General features: G+C 49.4%; 1 protein-coding gene across 2 annotated transcripts in view; it reads right to left on the reverse strand.

The window, feature by feature from the left end:
* The window catches only part of DNAH9 (dynein axonemal heavy chain 9), a 209,062-nt gene that overhangs the window by 170,550 nt on the left and 17,755 nt on the right, over nucleotides 1–20,757 (reverse strand). Inside the window, exons 12-24 of one of the 2 annotated variants that reach the window (XM_080393177.1) lie at nucleotides 20,444–20,570; nucleotides 18,873–19,128; nucleotides 17,402–17,643; nucleotides 14,843–14,978; nucleotides 13,588–13,784; nucleotides 13,068–13,492; nucleotides 11,201–11,423; nucleotides 8,766–8,932; nucleotides 7,522–8,392; nucleotides 5,504–5,634; nucleotides 4,291–4,417; nucleotides 1,302–1,454; nucleotides 183–308 (exon numbers count right to left, since the gene is read on the reverse strand). In XM_080393177.1, the coding sequence (XP_080249303.1) occupies nucleotides 183–308; nucleotides 1,302–1,454; nucleotides 4,291–4,417; nucleotides 5,504–5,634; nucleotides 7,522–8,392; nucleotides 8,766–8,932; nucleotides 11,201–11,423; nucleotides 13,068–13,492; nucleotides 13,588–13,784; nucleotides 14,843–14,978; nucleotides 17,402–17,643; nucleotides 18,873–19,128; nucleotides 20,444–20,570 (3,181 nt within the window). Of the gene's footprint in view, nucleotides 1–182; nucleotides 309–1,301; nucleotides 2,508–3,122; nucleotides 4,262–4,290; nucleotides 4,418–5,503; nucleotides 5,635–7,521; nucleotides 8,393–8,765; nucleotides 8,933–11,200; nucleotides 11,424–13,067; nucleotides 13,493–13,587; nucleotides 13,785–14,842; nucleotides 14,979–17,401; nucleotides 17,644–18,872; nucleotides 19,129–20,443; nucleotides 20,571–20,757 lie in introns of those variants that run through there. The other variant, XR_013929074.1, reaches the window with a different exon arrangement.

Genomic DNA, 20,757 nt, shown 5'->3' on the forward strand with positions numbered 1-20,757 from the left:
TCACCAAAATAAAAGACAATTCATCCTTCCTCCCTCCTGGACAGCACAGCAGAGGCCAGAAACATCCTCATCCAGAGCTCGAGGCCACCAGAGAAGGGAAGGGCAGGACTGAAGGGGAAGCCACGCGTGCGCTGCCTTTCCACCTGCCAGCCGGAATGGAGATGGGAAACAGCAGCAGATACCTGGGCAGGGTAGTCAAAGAGCCACTGTTCCCTCGGTTTCTCCTCATAAGCCATGACGGCTTCTGTCATCTCGTCTCTCACAGTAGCCCTCATGCTGTCTAGTACGCGGTTCAGCCAGATCTCAACCTGGAGAGCAGATGAAATCACAGTAACACATTTGCTCTTCTTAAGTGCCTTTGGTAATTAGTGAAGATAGGGAATGGGACAAGCATCTGAGCTCCCAAGTTAAACGAGCCTCTCAGCCTCCTCCGTACTGGGTGGATTTAGCCAATTCTGGCACTGCAGGATGAGCATCTATTTACAGACACCACGAATACAAGGCGGATCATTCTTGAACTCCAGCTACAGGAGAAAACAAAATGAACCCCACCGATGCGTAATTTAGTTTGGTGCATTCCACCTCCAGGCCATGACAGAATCACTCATGGGACTTGGGCACAATCTGCCAGCAGCAGGAGAAAGCTGCTTCTGAACTTGGGAACACAATTCCTGCTGAATTTAGTATTTCACGGGCAAAGCCCTCACCGAGAAAATAGTTTAAATGCAGCAAGCTCCGTCACTGGGGAGCTCAGTAGCTGCTGTTGGGTACCTTCGCTTCTTACAATAGCCCACGGAGAAAGGTGCAACTACAGGGACAGACAAGCTGAGCGGTAGTTTGATTCTTAGATTTTGTACTTTAACTCATCCCAGGAAAGAAAGATTTGGAAAACAAGAAGAAAAGCCTTCTGTTTTAAAAGATATGCACGCAGAGGTGCTATAGAATAGCTTAGTCTATTTTCAATCTGCATCCCCTCTCTTACTGAGGTTATTTGTAACAAGCTGCAAGACTAACCTTCAAAAACTCTTTGAAAATTTCAAATAAAAGAAACCTAGTTAGAGAAAGGCCATGGCCCTTTTTCTCCCTGTGGACTGTGGCACCTATGCCCCACCTTAGTGACAGTCCTGCTGTCTAGAGTGAGGCCAAGAACTATGGTGTAAGGAGGAATTAAATTACACACCACTGCTTCCAGCTTTTCTCATACATAAAGGAAGAGTAGCGAAGGTCTACGATGTCTTGGCAAAAGATGCCCATGCAAGGGGCAGGGGAGCAGACTCCACTGGACAGTTCTTCCCTCTCACCTGCCCACTGCAGTCACAGGGTTCACTGAAGCTGACGTATTCCTCCTCTTTACTGTACATTCCCAGGCCAACCTTGGTTGCCTTTTGCTCAGAGTCCAGCTGGAATTTCATCTTGGCCAAGTTGTCAAAGAGTTTGGAAAGATGGCGCTGCACCTGCAAAAGGAATTGTGCAAATAAAGCAACTGAGACAGGAGAAGCAGAATAGAGATCACCATACATGTCACAGGCACAATCATGTTCACAGAGCACGATCTTGGACATTTCTGTAGCACCACATCTTCCTACAGGGCCAGGACACCACCAACACAAGCCTCTTGCATTTTCTCCCAATAATTCTACATAATTTAGAAAACAGACATGCCTTAATAAATCATATTTCCCCATTAGGAAATCTCCCATGCAGGGAAAAAGCACAGAAAGCACTCAAACATTGCATGACCTCCTAGCCCTGATTTCCCTGCTTGTAGCTATGAGAGGTCTCTAGCCATGGCTCCATCTCATCCTATTCTCAGCAGATTGGGGAGCCTCCTTCACTATGAACATTTCTGGTTTTTCACTACTAAAAATCAATTTTATGTCAATGAAAAGTCCTGAATTTTCCTCCATGGAGGAGGAAGACCTTTATTTCTGCCTAAGACCCATGATAAACAGCTCACAACCCAGACCTACAAAATCCCCATCTTGACCAAAAGCACTCTTCCAGAAGGAAAAAAATAATTCAGTCCTGTGCTGTTCACACCCAGCTGAGTTTGAAAAGCTAACAGGGAGATGCTAGTGTCACTGCTGCAGGGTTTAAACGTCAGCGCCTGCCTGCTGGGAGCTGAGCAGGTCACCAACGCTTCTTCTAGATCACTATATAACACACAACTAAATCACTCTGTGTGTCACGCCTGGGCTTCTCCCAGGGCTGATGTTCCCGCTGCAAGGGTCAGCTCACAAAGCTGTCCCAGGCAGGAGCTGCCTCTCTCAATGACAGCCAGAGACAGGGGAAGGAGAACAGCCCGTGACACCTGGAGCTCTGATGCTTTCAGAGAAAGGTGGGTGGACTTGTCCATTTAATTCTTACTGACTCCCAAAGGATTACAGCGCTCCTCCTTACAAGCTGTCTGGCAGGTGGACATACCTCAGTAGTCTTACGCACGTTCAAGCAGGGCCAAATCCTGGAAGGTGCTAAGTATGTCTGAGAAGCAATGGGCACCCAGCTCCCTGCCACATAAGCATATCTCATTTCAAATCTTAAGTAAACCAGAGAAGCTTTTTGTTACATCTAGAAGTTTCTGCTCACAAATCCCCAGTGTCCAGCCAGTCTGCAGGACTTTGGGTGTACCCCAGCACGTCTGCAATCCTGCCACCAGAGCACCAGATACATCTGAATCTGCACAAGTTCAATATCCAGTTCAAGAGGATAATATCATTGTGCGTTTAATCCTCCTTTAGGAATTATCAGACTTTGAAACTACAGTGGAAAGGCTGAGAGTGTATCCATGTATGATCCTACTTGACATTTACTTTGATTTTACTGCAAATAGTTTTGAATAACAGAAAATGCCAGGAATTGCGCCTTACTTCATGCAGCATTTCAAAGCAGTATCTTTTCTTTGCTTGCTGTGGGTTTTTTTCTCTCCATTTTAAATATCAATCAACTACGTATTAATGATACTCTGCGGGCTGAAATCACCCAGCAGCAGAAACAGATACAAGCAGCGTTAAAGGTTAGTGGCAAACAGCAGCATCTCCAAACGGTGCACAAGCCTGCTCCATTCATGTGCACACATGAATGCTGAAAATAATGAAAAGCTTGAAGAAGGTGAGATTACTCACTGCTGAAAGGAGGAGTTCATTCCTTACCCAGTCTCTGTTTGCTGTGAACATTTTGATTGGTTTTATACACCAACCCCCAGATAAATGATGCATCCCAATCAAGGCCAGCCAGGTCACAGCGTTGCCAGGCACAGTGGGCAGGGTTTCCCAACAACTCCTGTAGCACTAATCATCAACCCTAATGGTGCTGTGCTCTGTGTGGAAAAACAGCTGCAGGACCAAATCCTGTGAGCTCTGTGTGCTGGGGGATGGGAGATGTTTGTGCTCCTCTGGGGAACGGGGAGAAGAGCACAGCAAAGCCATTCCCTAGAACAGGAAGGTTACTACAAGGTACTCCACAGGATAATCCAGCAATCCACCCACGTCAACCAGAGGAATGGTACATCTGGAACGATTTCCCCACACTTGGCATTCAGGCACCATCCCCAGAAACCCCAGCCCAGAGAAGCGGAGCCTCCTCAGCCAGATGGCACCGAAGGCCAGTGCAGAGGTCAGATGGCCAGCCTGGCCCCCGAGCTGCGTGGGGGGTGGGTGGCCCAAGACTTGCTGTGACCATAGCCACTGCCTGCCCACCAGTGTCTCAACCCTTTCAGATTGTGTCCTTCTCTTCTGCTATAATCAGGGCATCCCAAAGGCCGTTGCACAGGGAAAGGAAGAAGTGGCTGACTAGCAAATGTTTCTTCTGCCTAAAAAGAGGGACCTCTCCAAGCCATCAGTTGCCAGCACTTCCACCCTTGAATGACCAGTCTGTGGCTCTTTCAATGGCAGATGCAGTTTGGTGGCAAGCCAGGCTGGGGATCCAAGGTCAGCAATAAGTTTTGGCCAAGGTCATCAAGAAAGATGGTTTCCTCCAACCCCACTGTAGCCCAGCAGAAACTAAACCACTGTTTTCATGGCATCAAAAGCATAGCTGTACTCTGTGCAACGCTTTCAGAACTACCTGCAAGCATCACCAGGGTTAGATCAGACAACGTGCAGTGCACGTGCTGCCTTTCAAAGATGACTGATGAAGACCAGCTGTGAAAGAATTATTGTTAATCCAAGAGGGTGGGAGAAAAAGCACTCAAGAAAGGATACGATAGAAGAGTCCCAAGACAGCATCTTCCACTGTGACATTACTGACAGCTGGAAAATGCTAAGGTGATACAGTACAGCAGGGCTTGCTTACCAGATGTGGATTGGTGCCGTTGGAAAGAATATCCAATAAATCTGCAGAAGAAATGAAGTAAAATCTGGGAAAGGCCAACCTCTTCATGTCTAAATATTCAGCCAAAGCCTTCTCACACAGGGACAGCCTGGGGAGGAAAAGCAGATAAGCAGAGCCCAGGACAGGTGGGCAAATACCCTTTCACGTTTCATGCTACAGTTTGGGTTATCAAGCAGATTTTTGATTCCCTACCATGGGGAAATGCCAGGCGCAAGCTGAGCCTGTAGGCTGGTCCCACTGCAGCATTTTCCAAACAGATCAACAAAGCACATAGTACTCACAGATCTTTCTGCTCTCAAGGGTCAAACAGCCTAAGAGTCAGAGAAGCCTCATAAAAAAGCAGAAACACCAGTGGAAGAAGAGGCTAGAAAGGGTTTACAGTCTGACCTACCCTTTTAGACAAGCTCTTAACTGCCACAGGTAATTTCACACTGGGATGGAAGTTTCCATTACTGCTTTTATTCTAATGAACCACATTTTAAAGTCTGATTCAAACCGACTCAGCTTTTTGTGATTGCAAAGCCTGAAAGGAAACTTGTTTGCTCCGATCTAAAATGAGTCGTTCCGTGTTTACACACTAAGCTGCTGCTGAGCTTACAAAGTTCATAAATAACATGCAGCTAGTCCTCTACGAGTACCACTGGCCTTATGTGAATAAAAAATAAAATTTTTAAATGGATAGTTATTACTGACAACACCTATTATCTCTGAAGTGTGTTCCAGGTAGAATAGCTCATACATTAAGCGAGAAGTAGATCCATCTCAGGACACCAAGGTCTTTCTCAGGGAATCTCGTTATACCATGTGGCAAGGGTATACACACAGAGATAATTTTGTAAATTAAAGAACACGGGCTCAGCTCTGCTACAGATCTCCCTGCCTGAACTGCTAAACAGATATGTAAGATGTTGTGTTTGGGGTGGGAGTAAGGCCACGTGTTATTAAAACCAGCTGAACGCCTGGCTTTGTGTGTGTGCAAATGAATATTCAGGATGGGAGTTGGCACACACACAAAGCCAGACTCCGCTCTGGGGGCTTCAGGGTGACGGATCACAAGTAAAAAGACTCAAGAAAGATCAGAATGCAAAGAATGCACAGCCTAGGAAGAAAGCCTTGGAGCACAGGTTAAACAAAACTTACGAGAGTTGATCCCAGTCTAGTAAGTTCTACCTACCTACTTTGAATGTCCTCCAGTTGTTGGGAGAGACCCGGTTTATTGGTGGCCTCAACTACATTTGGGGTTTTCTGAGTTTCGTAGGCCAGTTCTTTAAAATCCACATCGATCCCTTCAAAGCGCTTAGAGTCCTAAAAAGCAAAACAAAGGACACGTCCACACCCACTGATTTTTGTGCCAAGAGCCCAGGCTCTGAGTGCTGTCCTTGGTCTGAGGGGAGACTTTTTGCAGAGAGCCTCCTGCCCAGAGCACAGAGGGACCTCCCCACCCTCCCAAAATGGCTCTTCCACACACGTGCCTGAAACAAGTCTCCAACGACGCACTTGCTTTCTTGTCACTGTAGCCCAAAGGGGTTGTGGATAAAGTGATCCATGCAGAAGCCAATGCCTAGGACCGTTTTCATGGGATTTAATTTCCCTTTGAATATCTCCTTGTTGATCTTCCCCTCCTGTGTCCAGATGAAATACCAAGTTTCCCTGGCCACAGCAGCAGGAGATGCTCCAATAATGGGGGAAAGGCTACTGAGCTCATTCTCCCCCTCTGACTACAGCAGAGGAATCGCAGTGCCCGTCCTCGAGATGGGCATGATGACATGTGCAGAGGAAAGTCCTTCCTCACCTGAGTACAGCCGTGGAAACCCCACACCAGCAGCAGAGGAGCACACTGACCGTTATGCTCTGCACCTAACAGGGAAACCCTGAATTTTTGGAGCTAAATAGTATAGAATAAGCAAAGTAACGTTCAAGATGCCCCTGCTCCTTCCTTCTTCCCAGGCCTCCCGGGTGAGCCAGGGCACCAAATAAAAGTGCTCCATGCTTTCCTGGTAACACATCCACAGTAACTTGTGTTCAGCCCTGGTAGCAGGCTCTGGCTGGAGGGTTCAGACCTCCCTGCACACTGGCCACGCAGCCAGTGCCAGACGCCGCCCCATGCCCTGCAGCACATCCTCTCCCAGCCCTGGGTACCTCCTGAGCAGGGTCAGCCCCCAGAAGCTTTGATTCATCCTTTGAGACAGGATGAATCCTTTCTTCTAGGGAAGGGAAGAGGCTGCTGATTTGTGCCACCTGCCAGACGGGTATTGAGATGCAGACAGCTGCCCAGTAGGGTGCTGATTTAAATCATGATGCAATTTCATGCATGCCATTAGATAGCTGTCGGACATTAACAGCTTGCTGGCGCATGGTACAGCCTTCAGGGCACTGGTTATCGGCACCTGCATGAACTGCCCAGTAAGCAAGGTGTGCCCAGCACTCTCCAAAGCAGAGGGAGGAATAGTTCAAGCAGACCAGAACGAAGGGATGGAGACAGAGTGGCATACTGTGTGGGTGTCACGGGCTCTGCACCCCCTGCCTTGGGTGTCAGTGCCCCGGCAGTGCCGCTGCACGTGGATGGGGACAGCAGTGGCACAGTCAACTACAGTTGAGGTTCCTCAGCATAGCTGTGAGTGGTCCAGCAGGGAAGATTTTCTAATAGTCAAGGGAATCTGGCATAAGACTGGAAGCTGGACACGAAGACACCCCCGAGGAGGTCACCAGTGACAACTCTGTGCCATTTGCCAAAGCAGGAGTGGGGGAACAGTTGCCCCCTCCCTGCCCTGGCACAGAAGGTAGGGAAGGGGATGCTGCCAAAGCTGCCTGGTCCAGCTCTGGTTTGACAATTTGCAATGTCCGAGTCATTATCCCAGTCCTCTCCCCTCTGAGGACAAAGGGAACATGCCTGCAGCACTGAGAGAAGCCAGCAGCCTTGCTCTCAGTCTCCAGGAGCTCTGTATTTGCTGTGCAGTGGTGGAGGGGAGAAAATCAGCTTCTCGGCATGGCTCAGGCACAATCTACAGTACAAAAACATCCTGGGGCAGCACCTAGGGAAACTATTATAGCACTACGGGAGCCTCCAAAAAGCGCGGCAGTAGGAGGAAAGCCCTGCTTTGGGGAACATGGCATTACAGACAACCCTGGTTCGAATAATGAAGGCTCTTCAACACTTCCCAAACAGGAAGAATAGGACACGGGGTTTCATACCTCGGGAAGCTGTGCCCGTATGTCTTCTGAGCCTATGAATATGCTTTCCAAGTGAGACCATGTATGCTGCACTTCGAACCAGAGAGAAATGACAGAGTCCGCAGCAGACAGCTTCCTCTGCCATGCAGACACTTCCTCCAAGAAGAAAGCAATATACTTGGATGTCATTAAATTCTGCAGCTGCACCTGGTTGTCTTCTAAAGTTTCAATGAGTTCCTCATCTGACTTCAGCAATAGGATGTTTGTCCGGGGGTGAGGCTCGTATTGAAACTCCATGGTGCTCCAAGTCATTTTTAGCTCCTTCAGGACTTTCTCCATACTCATTTCTCGCACTGCCTTGTCCACAATGCCACGAACCTCATCCTCAAAGTTATGTAGGTTGAGCTTCAGAAGGTCAGCCAGCGTGGTGTCAGAGTCCATCACAAACTTCACACCCGTCATCTGCATCAGTTGATTCCAGTGTCTTTCTCTAATGGCAGGATTTTGAAGTTCTGCCACAGCTTTCAGGGCTGTCAGCATGTTCTTCACCTTGCTGTCCAGCCCGGTGAAAGCATCCCATGACCTCATTTCCTTATCCAAATTCCGAATCTCCCTTGCAAAGTTTTTACACTCTAGATCCATGTTTTCCACATTGATATCCACCCATTTGGTGGTCTGCCAGTCATCAAGGCTAGTGTTCACGAGAGAGATCATATCCCAGAGCTCTTTGAGAAGACACAGCTCCTTTCTGCACTGCTTCAGTTGTTTATAATCTGGCACCATGACTTCAAACAGACCAGCCGATTCATAAATCAAGGTCATGGCTGACTCCATTTGTTTAATCTCACTGTGCTTTGCATCCAGCAGTTGATAAGGTTTTTCTGTGTCAAACCTAGAAAGAAACATTTATTTTTCATAAGCAATACTGTAACCACTTCTAAACAAAACATAAAACAAACAGTGCCTCTAAGAGACAAAGCAGAGCCGAAATGCCTATAGTACACATTGATGGTACAGCCACGTGGCACTACCAACGCCACCTTAAAGCGACATTGTGCACTCAGCATCTAGATTCAATTTCTTGCTAACACTGGACAGCGTTCCCAGGGACAAAACACCCCGGGCGTAACAGACACAGCACTGTGAGAAGGTAGGAAACATGCGCAAGGGCTCAAGCATACGTCCTCAGGACACTCAGAGATGATCCCACAATTTTTTATTTTTTTTTTCCACAGGGCTTCTCTGATGCTATAATTTGCCCCTACCTGAATGGTGCTTCTTTCCGAAATCGCTCTCTGAATCTGTGCTGCTCAACATCAAACGCTGCACAGCTCCTGCGCACAACTGTCATTTCGTTCGCCTGCAGAGGAGCCACATGCTGCTTCACAGCTATCGCCAGCTTCTTTATATTGTTCCATTTTTCTGGCAGCTCCTGCAAGCAAAATTTAAATGCTGGTAGGCAGTATTTGCTATTCAATATAAGATGTGTCCGATCTGTTTATGGATAATCACAGAACAGGAAAAGCAACAGATTCCATGTCTAAAACTGTAAGGAAGTTTTCTTGTGATGCAAAGGCTAAGCACACAATTTGGAATAAAATTTACCAGTTAGTCACAATTTTGAAAACGAACAGAGACTGAGACCTTATAACTGGCAGCTCTTATTGTAACCACATGTTCTGTAACTTCAGAAGAAGGGTTCCAGACTAGACCCTGGGCTCTCAGGGTGGTTCCATGCTCAAGAGAGAACAAGGATCCCACCACCAAGCCCAGCGGGACCCAGCACCTGCTGGGAGAGGCTGCAGGCAGGAGGATGGGCTGCGGCTGCAAGCTCATTGGATCACCCAGCTTCCCAGAGCTATTTAAGAAACACACTCTGGGAAATTTCCTGGCAGCTCTTAGAGCAGAAGATGTTATACCAGAAGGACTTCTAGCCAGCTCTCTGGGGCAAATACCTCCAGATTGTGTATGTAATATTAGTAGTAAATAAGACTAGTTTCTTTCCCAGGGCTGCACCCAAGCTGCAAGTGCACAGCACTGCTGACAATGCACCCCCCGTACCCGGGATTTTCTTCAGAAAGGGATTTTATTTCTCCTCACTAGGCTTCTCAGGCCATATCTTCAGCCCACACACCGACACCAGCCAAGGGCTCTGCTGTCCTCGAGTCCCAGTGCTCTGCCCTTGGGAAGCCCACTTCCCCACGTACTGCGCAAGCTCACAGGAAAGTCTTTGGGTTTCTTTTTGTCCCACTCCACATATTTGAAGAGACTAATACAGACCCACCAACACTACAGAAAGAAGGGAAATAACCTGGAAGCAGCTCTGAGGCAGCGGAGCGGGGTCAGTCCCTCCTAAGGGGTCTCTTTCTGGCACTTGATATCCCAGTCTCAATAGAAGTCACTACCCATGACCACAGCAGGGCACACCTGAAGCTGCTTCCTTGTCCTTCTCATACAAGCTACCAGCTCCTGCCCACCCATCCCCACAGCCACGGAGGAGGCAGCACCTAGGGGAGCTGATTTCTGGGTTTCCCGCTGTATACAGGAGTGAATGAATCATTCAACTACATGTTGCTGTCGCTTGCCAGAAAGAACGAAACTGTTTTGTTACTTCCTGCATCTGAATGGCTTGCACAAATCTCTCATTTCTTCCATGGGAAAAACAAATCAGTTGTTCAAATATACCTGTGCAACAGGCACCAGAGAAGCAGCTCTCAGGCAGAGGAACCAGCAGAGCCGGGCTCCCCGCAGCACCATGGGTTATGTTGGCTGCTGCAACAGCTTCAGTCCAGAGCATCCACATAACGCAGCTCTCCTGTTTTCAGGGAGTCTATAGGAACCTAAGGATCACAACTGCACAAGCAGAAGACCAGACAACTGCCAAACCCCACTCAGCTCCCATCCAAGCCTGCAGCAGAAAATTGCAGCCTTTGCTGCACACGGCAGGAACATCTTTCCAAAAGCTCCTGCTTTTAACCATTGTGTCCTGCACAGATGCCTCTGCCTGCAGCACCCATGGCTATAGGGTGACCATCAGCACGTAGCCACATGCCTCTCCACTGTAACATCTTGCCTGTTGCCAGTGCTTGTCTCCCATTTCCCAAGGCCCGCTGGGCACCTCACAGTCTTTTCTAACCTCCATCTCATGGTCCCCTTTCCAGAAAGGAAAGATATTCCCAAAAGAAAACTGATTCATCAGACCCAGATGTGGAAAGGTGCCAAAGTACTTTCATAACCACTCTCAGTGATGTCCTCTGGGTCAAGCAAATTCAGTGTTACAGAACCAGTGGAGGACTGAAATCCTGTGAGAAGGCAACTCCTCTGCCAACATTATCCTTCCCATCTCCACGGTTGCCAAGAACTAGCTTATTTAAAAATAATTATAATTCAACCTAATTAACAGATGTATTTGAAAATGCATTAATTTTTTTCAAGAGTAATCGCTGGGAGTTGGAGCAGGCAATTCTATGTTTTTCATACATAACAAAAGGCTTAATCGCTGCTTTAAAAGAAAAATCTCAATATAACTCCAAAATTTAGAGCTATTAAGGCACATCCCGCAATAGCAAAATACTATCCACTGAGGCCCTCTAATGACAGGGAACAGGGTCTTAAATGTTCCTGCAACACTGTGAGCTCACAGTCTCTTTGACATCTGCTACTCAACAAACCGGCGTGTCCACCACAAGTTTTCACCCACCTCCATTTGCTTATAGACCTCCTCTGGCAGCTGCTGCTCATACGTCTTCAGCAGTTCGATGGTTTGCTTCAGGGGCTCAAACATGGCATCAGTGGCACTGAGCCTTTCTTTAACGGCCAGGAGATGGCCCATGATCTCCACCAAGCCATCATAATCACCTTTTTCAACCTTTTTGCTCAGACCTTTATCGGCAGTTTTGATGAACTCGTCAAGGTCAGCCAAGCTGTGCAACGCAAAGCAGGAAAGCACAAAATGAGAGCAGTTCCTATTGCAATAATTACCAGCCTTATGCCAGGCAGCTGGATGGCACGGACCAGGAAAAAGCCTGGCTAACTCTGTCCAATGCATGGCAACGTGCTGAGCCCATCAGAACCACGGTTCACGCTCAGAAGGATCCACTGATGTGGCAGATTCCCACAAGGAACAGACAAATAGGTTGGGACTTCTCAGGTTGGAGCAAAGATACGTGAGAGGGAGTATAATGGAGACCTCTGAGCTCAGGAGTGGTCTGGAGAGAGTGAGTTTGCAATGACAGTTTTCATCTCATCTCTTCCAATGCAAGAATTCAAGATCCCCAAATGGGCCCGGCAGGTTGCAAAGCTACACCAAACAGATTCTTCTTCACACACTGCCTCATTTCACAGGTAACTCCCTGCTGCAGGAGGATGCAGACAAAAATTCACAGCAGTTCAGAAAAGCAACCAAACGTTTGTGGGAGAAAAAAAAAAAAAAATCCATTCAGGTATTTAAATACAAAGGCACAAACCTTGTCTCTCAAAGTCCTTGAGCTATAAACCGTTAGAGACAAGAGGAGTATTTGTTGACAAGAGGAGTTTCTCTGCCTGCTTACCCTGTTCTTAATCTCCCCAGCAACTGGGCACTGTCAGCAGAGGCATAATGAGCTCCTGGGTCTCTGCTCCTTTCCAGCACAGCCATTCTCCTCTTCTTGAAACGCTTACTTTTAAGTGCCCACTTAAATTCTGTGGACGCTGCTGGACCAAAATGCATCCTTAAATACTTCACCTAATAAAGACTAAACTGCTGAGTCAGGGACTCAATAAGAACTCCTAAATGCCCATGCCAAGCTACACAAAAAACACTTTGCACATAAATTATCTAACAGAATTATGGTGCTGAAAAGAACATGAGATGATATCAACCACCACAAGCAGCAGCCTTTCACTGCTACAAATATCTGAAAGCATTCAAGACCGATGACATCCTTCAGTTGCAACTACTCAAATAAATCACCTGATGCATCATCCTGCACAGACCTGGCGACTGAGCAGCTACGCAGAGCAGGGAACACATGCTAATTCAAAACTTACATCCAAAACTCCTCCTTTTTTATAACCTTGAAACTACCTCCCCACAACTGCTCATAGCAGGCAACCTGAATTACTTTTTTCACAGAGTGCATTCAAAAGAGCAATGCATTTAGAAATACAGCAAGTACCTCATGGCATTAATGCAGCTTTACTGATGGCTTATATCAAATTCAACAAAGCAAGCACAGAGCCCTAGCAGAGATTAGATTAGTTGGATGAGGATGAATGGACAAACAGACGTCCTATCTACCACCATGCAGCAAGTGCCAGGAGCGTTGGCTCGTGGGATGCCAATGGTCCCAAGTCCGTATAACTGCTTCCACATCACACACTCAGTCGTTCCAGTTCCCAGCAGAGACCAGGGGGTGGAAGACATAGGGGATGTGATAGAGGTGGCATCAGAAAGTACAGGTCCCCTTCTCCTGCTCCTGTATTAGCCTGGTGGTTATCAGTGTGAAACGATGAAGCCCACCCAAGACAAGGGAAACCCCCTTTGGTCAGCACAGGGCCTGCGGAGAGGAGGCAGGAACAGCTTTTACCTGTGCGTGACGTGGTCCACGAGATGCTGCTTGAACACCAAGCTCCACCGTTTAATCACGTTCAGCAAGGATGCCTTGAAAGGCCGAGCATCGACCTTCATCCAGCTGTGGAAGATCCTGATGGGCTCGATGCAATTCACCTCCTCGTAGATCTTCTCGTAGGAGTCTATCTGCTCTTTGAACTGCTGCAGCGTGGGAGGCGTCTCAGGGACCCCATCCTCTGCATGGGCCTCAATTTCTGCAGCAGTGAGGATGTGCCCGTAGAGGAGAAACTGGTGACAGAACTCCTTTCTGTCATCCCCGTAGAGGTAGGAATAGTGGTCAAAGGCACTGCGGTAATCGCAGCATGCTGCCATCACAGCCTGCACACGTCCCATCAGTTCATGGCGCATGTCGGCCAAGTCAGCCATGTCCTCCATGTCAGCCTAGCAGAGAAGAGGAGAGGAGAGCGCAGTGATGCAGGAGCAGCGCGGTACCTCCTCACTGCCACACAGCACGAGGGAGCACCACAGCCACAGACCTGGTAGTGGAGGAAGCCGCTGTGCTCAGCCAGCCTGGGCACCAGCGACGAGATAGAGTAGATGTCATTTATAAGACTTTCCACTATGTCATAGAAGCCATCGTTCGTGCCAGGGTCCAAGGAGGGATGAAAAATCAAATCTGGGATCACCAAATCCAGCTGCACCTCAAAGAGGGGAGCGAGCCCTGCCTTGGGATCTGGTAGGGAAGAAAAGAGATGCCAAGATCATTCTCAAGGGGAGAAAAGTGATCTTGAGCCACCACTAACATCCTTCCACAAGATGCACACATGCCCCACAGGGACACCAGGCAGGTGTGATCACAGACACCCCCTCTCTGGGTCCAGGTCTGCACATGACATGGAGGAGATGTTGGCAACTAGCTGATGTTCTGGTACTCACAGGAGATACTGGAGAGCAGATGAGACACAAGTGATTTAAGGACTGGAAAAAGTGCAAACGAAAACTTTAAAGAGACCAGGCTCTTTAGCTAATCAAAAGGCAGCCTGAGACCTGAACGGTTACAGCACATAGGTACTTGCCCAGGGGAAAAACAACAGGAACCAAGAGGCTCTTTAGTGGAGAAAGGCATGAAAAAATCCCAGCAACCGGAAACTGAAACCAAATGCAAATGTGAAGTTATGTGCATGTTTCTAACAAGCTGTTGAAGAACTGGATGCAATTCTCCATCTGAGCGTGTCTCCACACGCAGAAGGGAAGTGTTCCTGGAGATGTGCTTCAGCTGGACACAAGCTGCTCTCAGCAGACCGAGTGAACCTCCACGGTTGACCTTAGGCAGGAGGTTCGATTCAGTGATTCCTGAATCCACCTCACCTCTTCACAGGACAAATGCTCAGGGTTTGAGGGCTTTTTTCATGCCTTTCATCAGCAGAACTGGCTCTTGACACTCTCCACAAATGAAAGATTGTGTGACCTTGATGCTTTGTGCATGGGAAGGCAGGAGATGGCTGATGCCCAAGCAAAGACTTGGGATGACACCTCAGTTTTCTCTATCCATTAATCTACGCAAATGGTGTCTCTATCTTTACCCCCAGGCAATGCTTTGCTCCAGCGACTGGGGGATGGAGTCACCCACCCACCCACCTGGAGGCTGCCCCAGCACTTGTAAACTTTGTAAGAGGCAGAGCAGAAAGCCAGGAAGAAAGCAACTCCAGGTATAAGGGAAAGCGCAAACCAGAACCCTCCCTTTGGTGAGGCTGAAGCTATCGCAACCAGAGGAGAGGAACCACAAGTCACCTGTGTTTTCCAGGAGGTACTTGAGCGAGCACTCAATGGCAGTGAAGAATCCATCCAGGACTATCTCATCCACGTAATCCACATAGGCTTTCCAGATATCAGACCCAGCGTCTGCAAGTAAGAGACTCTGGTTTTCCTGGAAGAAAAAGAAGATGCCTTCAAATACAGCAGGGCTGAGTCTGCCTTACAAGAGCACTGCCCACAGCTAAGGACTGGGGCCAGTGAGCACATGGGTACCAGCCTCATGGAAGGATGGGAAACCAGACAGGCAGGTGTTGCTCCTAATGACATGGCCATGGTTTGCTCCTTCTGTTGAGGGCTGCTTTGTCACCTAAAAGAACTCAAAATAATTTCAAGGTAAAAATGGAGTGCAACAGAGGCTTAGCAGCTCTGCAACATGTTCTCCTCCCTCTTCTTTAATGCCACAGGGCTTGAGGCTGCTTTGCACACCTGGGGCAGGGAGCACCCAGGGGTCTCCAAGGCTCAGCCCAACTCATGAAGACCCAGCCCTAGTGGCCTGTATAATATTACCTTGAGTCGATGAGGCTGTCGGGGTGGATTGCTTACACCTCTGCCCTACAAATGGTCATCTCAAGACCAGAGAAGTTCTAAAATCAAGAATGGGTTTTTCAATAAACCATGTAAAACAGATAATGAATGGAATCAGAAGACAAAGGGTTGGCTAACAACTTCTCAGCTCATTGTGTTCCCTTCTTCCAGGTAAGCTCCCAGACAGAAAATTCAGAGTTTTCTGGGTCACGGCAGGGACTCGCCCTTCCTGGGTTTCCTCTCTCCATCCTCAAAAGGCCATGATGCGTACCTGCTCCCAGCACCTCCCAGGCTCCACTGTGCTCCTGTCCCCTGCCTTGTTACACCCTCTGAGCGTTCCTTCTCCTAAGCCTGCCAGGGGCTCCCAACACAGGCACGGTCTCAAAAACCAGAAGGTCCAGCTTGCAGTGAGCAGAAATCAACACACACTGTTGCTGGGTGGTCAACATTGGCAGCATTTCACATGTGGGGGCACAGGAGAGGTGCCATTCCCACCACCGCCTGGTAGCTTGGCACACACGAGGCAGAGTGGCATTGCCAGTTGGGCTTGAGCCAACCCAAACCTGCTGCTCCCCAAGTCAACACATCATAGCTGGGTGCTTAAACTCTCAGCAGAGCCAGCCGGGGCTCCAGCCCTTTGCAGACTCACCCCAGTTCATGTTCCTGATGTGAGAGAAAGGGGAACTCCATAGGAATGAACTCTGCAGAACACCAGTCTGAGAGCACCACCCTCTCTTCATCATTCCCTGTCCTTGTAGCTGATAACGTCCCCTGGTTACTGGTGCCTTCCTGAGCCTTTACTTCAGAGGGCTCACCCTGGTGAAGGACGGGCAACAAAAGCCAGCCTCCCACTGCCCTGCCTTCGCCCTTGGTGCACGTACCCAAACCCTCGCTGTGCTCCCCTAGGTGGTCTCAGCTCACCCGCCCCCAGAAACCCCTGAGGGAAGCCTGACAGACCAGCTCTTGGCCCTTCTGCTGCTTCTCCAGGTTTGACCAGCAGGACAGAGGCATGGGGACACCCCGTTCCAGGCCATGGTGCCTTTCCCTCCCCAGGACCTTCATGCTGCTTTGCAGCTGGTCCTGCTCCCGTGAGCAGCATTGATGGTGCCACCGCACCAGCCCTCCTGCCATGACCACAAACCCCTGTTCTCCTTGGCCAATCCAGCAAGTGCCCTGATCTTTTGGGTGGTAGCTGGAGGCAGCCGAGCCCGTTCCAGCTGCAGCAGCAGAACAACATGGGTTCAGTGTGCAGAAAAGGGGGTTAGCGGTCCAGGGGTGGCTGCAGGCAGCGAGGTAAGGTGAGCAACAAGACCACAGTGTCCCACGGAGGGTCAGCCAGTTCTCTCCAGAGTCCAAAGCCAGACGGTGACCCTCAGGTCAGAGCTAAAATCCATCTCCCTCAAGGCCAAGGTGCTGTCCCTGACATGCATAACACCTCACTCCTGGAAGGTGAGGAGCAGAGCTTAGGATTTTCTCCTGGTCTGCAAATAGGGCTCCCAGCTCTGGCAAAGATGCTGGAACGCACCAAGGTTTCGGACAGCAGCTTTTCTCCTGTCACCCAGCCCCTCCCTGACCTGTCAGCATCACCTCCTGCTCCCACAGAGGGACAAGTCTGAACATATTTCAGAGGGGGATTTTTCCTCTGAGCAGTATCCCAAAGCCTGATCCACGACTCCCCTCTAGTGGCTCCACAACAGCCACTGTTCTCAGCCTCCATCACCGGGCTGCAGCTGCTGCTCCTCCTGCCCCGCACTGGGTGCCCAGCAGTGCCCAGCCAAGCAGCCCCGCACCGAACTGGGTGCCCAGCCAAGCAGCCCCGCACCGAACTGGGTGCCCAGCCAAGCAGCCCCGCACCACGCAGCTTCACCAGCTCGCTCATCAAGCTATTGTTAATTAACACCAGGTAAGGTTTTCAAAATGAGTTAAGGGGGTTAATTTTAAGGTGAAACAGCTCTGGACGCTTTCACCAGAGTGCAGACACACACAGAGCCCCAGAGAAAGTCCCCTCACCCTCAGCAGCGAGTGGATCCTCTGCCCCGACTCTCTGACAAGGCTGCAGCGCCTTTCCAGACGGTCCTGACAGTCCTCCAGGCTCAGCAGCGATTCCCTTTTGCAATCTTTCCTCTCGAATATGGGCGACACCCACGATCGCACAATGGTCTGGATCTCCTCAACATTGGTTTTGGCTTTCTGTATCCTCTGCTCGAGATCATAGACACCATCCATCACCACAGAGATGTGATCCCAGACACCTGGTAAAAAAAAAATTAGATTCGCTACTTGTTCTCAGAGTTGCTGGGCCGAGCTCTTGTGCACCTTCCTTAAGACCAGCCTCTGACCTTTTCCCCATGGTCGCGTGTATTTCTCACCCATCATTAATGCAGAAGACTTACCACCTCCACCAAGAGAGCCACTTCTAGCTCCCTCCTACCCCAACAAGCCCTGGTACAGACAGCCACAGCCTCTGCTTCCTGCCAGGGTTACCATCACCACAAGGATGTCCGACGGTTCCACTACCCAGGTTTGACTTCCCACTGACTGCTACTGGAGAGTACAACAGGCTGAGCATCCCTACCACCATGACTAGAGCAGAGACCCAAAGCCCTAACACACGGCCCGTACCAGCCCCAGGTGTCAGCAACGGCTGCATTTAGAAGCAGAGAACTTAGGGTTCACCTGCAGGAAAATCCCTTCATCTTTATTGTGCCATTGAGAAAGGGTTTTTCAGCATGAGGACTTCTGCTTTGCATGTTCCTAAGGGGGGACACTTCCTCCTGTTCATCCCACAAACCTGATGACAGAAATATATATTCCACCTGTGAGCAGTCTGCTTCCACAGAGAGGAAACAAATTGCCTTCCTCTGCTCCGCTGTGCCATTAAAACTGATCAAGCAAGAAGACTGGTTAAATCATCCCAAAGTCACGGTGCACAAACCCCACCTCTAGCTGCAGTATTTCATCCTTCTGGGGAAGATAACGAGGTGGTCCTGGCTCTCACTGGGACAAGTGTGTCCCAGTGCCAGATGGCTGGGCCAAGGGTTCCCACTCCCTGCACAATTGGGTGAGAAAGCAGCGCCTCGGGGACACAGGCACGCAGCCACGGAACAGGGCACCCAGGCTGGCACAGGGGGGGCAGCACAATCAGCGAGCAGATGCTCCAACCCCAGCCCTGCTGGCTCTCGCAAACCCAAACCTTGCCATCGCCTTGCAGCGCTGCTCACAGGGCAGCCGCTCCTCCCCAGAAGCCCAGGCTGAGCCCGAAGGGAGCAGGATCCCGTCCACAGCCCCAGCAGACCAAGGGAATGTGGAAAGGAGCAGGCAAGTTGGGGGCTGCCCTTCACCTCCCCAGCACTAGCTCTGCCGGAGAGTCCCCTGCCCTGCTGGGAGCTGCGGTGGGGAACTGAATTGTGGTGGGGCACATGCAGGAATCTGATGAGACCCAAACGCGTGCGCTCGTTCCCCCAGCACAGAGCCAGCTCACCCTCCATCTTCCAGTTCAGCGTTTCTTCTGCCTCTTTCAGCTTCAGGTCGATATGGTGCAGCTGTCCCTGGATTAAAGGGTATTCGATCTCCAGGACTGTCCTCAGGACCTTGTTGTACCTGTTTGCCATCAGCTCCAAGTTGGCCACCATCTGCCGGTATGATTCCTTGGAGGAATAGATTTCTGCTGCCGTCGGTGGGATGGCTCCTATCTGGCTGCTAGACAGGTAGCTCACCTCCCTCAGCACCGAAACCAGCTGGAGAAACAAGGCAGAGCACTGAGCACGGAACAACACTCCCCATTTACCTGGCAGACACTCCCCAACCAATTCTGAGCATCTTCAGGGTTTCCCGCTGTTCTGTTCACAAAGCAGCGTGCTCTGAAAGGGGCCCGGACCCTCCTAGGCCATACACCATCTGCCTCCCATTGATCTTTGCCTCTGGTTTTCTTCCCAACCAAAGGCAGACAGCTCTGTTAACCATTCAGCCAGCAAACTCCCTGCAGTCTATAAAAACCACGAGGATCCCTGGTCCTCCCAAGCCAACCTCATCAATATGGTCTTTCAGCAATACCGTGCCTGCAAGCAGGGCTTAGCAGTTATGTAAGTGAAAGTCAAGATAGCTCCAGTTCTGTTGGTTTGCTGGGCTGACTGGCATTAAATAAATAAATAAATAAATAAATAAGAAACATCACCACAAACCTCCTGTGGCCTGGCCAGCTTTCACCAAAGACTTCCGCTGGAGGGTTCTCCCAGCCCAAACAAAAGCAGTCAGTGCATGCTTGAGTTGCATTTAGACCAGATTGAGGGGGGTTATTAAATTATAAACTCAGGTATAAAGGTGTCCCTGTAACAAAGGGAGCAGCAAGGTCTTCCAGTACAATATATGACTTCTAAGACTAAAAATCTTTGGTCAGTTTAGTGGTTAGTGAGAGGTAAAACATTCCTGGAACCGCACATGTCGGCAGGGTGACAGAAATTCAGCACACCATACAGGCAGGGGCGAGCTTGAGGTGCAGCTCCCTAGAAATCACCTTTCCCTTAGGCTGGCACATTATATCAACCCTTCCTGTGAAGACGCGGGGAAGAAATCTCTCTCTGATCCCATCCCACTCATGCCCTCTAGTCCCTGCCTCTCTTTTCAGCAGGAAAACTGGAAAGCTGCAGGAATGAACAGAAACAGGTGAAGCCACAAGCACAGGGACTGTATCTGTCACTGCCCTGGGTGACAGGCAGGGGTTCCTGACACCTCTGTAGATGACGCTCCAACACTTCCCACAGCAGCATCAAATCCAGTCTGGAGATGCTGACTCAGCTGCTCACCCTGGCTACTCAGGGTCTTTCTGCCACTGGCCTTAACTAGAATTTTCTCTGCTTAAACCATAGTCCTGATATTTTACGAAGACATAGAGCACACAAAAAGGATGGTAAGTTCATGTTAACCAACACAGAAGAGGTTCCACGGACCTCAGCAGAACAGATCCAGCACCAACCCCACCAGCCCTCCCACACACAGTGGGACTGGAGAAATGCCCGCAGGCAAGCAGGCAAGCTAACGGGTGGCAGTTTTTACCTGGGGATCAAAATTGACTGTGATCAGTTTGGTTTCTGGATCCCGACAGATAAGTGGTTGAATAAGGTTGTACTGTGATTTTTCTGAGACTGTCTGGGACCAGTCTGCATAAAGCTTTTCCTGGTACCTGCCAGAAAAAAAAGAAAAAAAAAAAAAGAAAAAAATGAAAAAAAACGCACCTACCGTGTAGCTACCAAGCCAGCAGACCAAGGAATATAACTAAATGAAAGCCAAGCCCATTTCTGAGAACTGAAGAACATGAAGGAATATTAAAAAACCATCCACACCATCTACATGAACAACATAGCTTCAAA

The sequence above is a fragment of the Falco punctatus genome (genome assembly GCF_963210335.1).
Source record: "Falco punctatus genome assembly, chromosome: 1".
Taxonomy (NCBI): Eukaryota; Metazoa; Chordata; class Aves; order Falconiformes; family Falconidae; genus Falco; species Falco punctatus.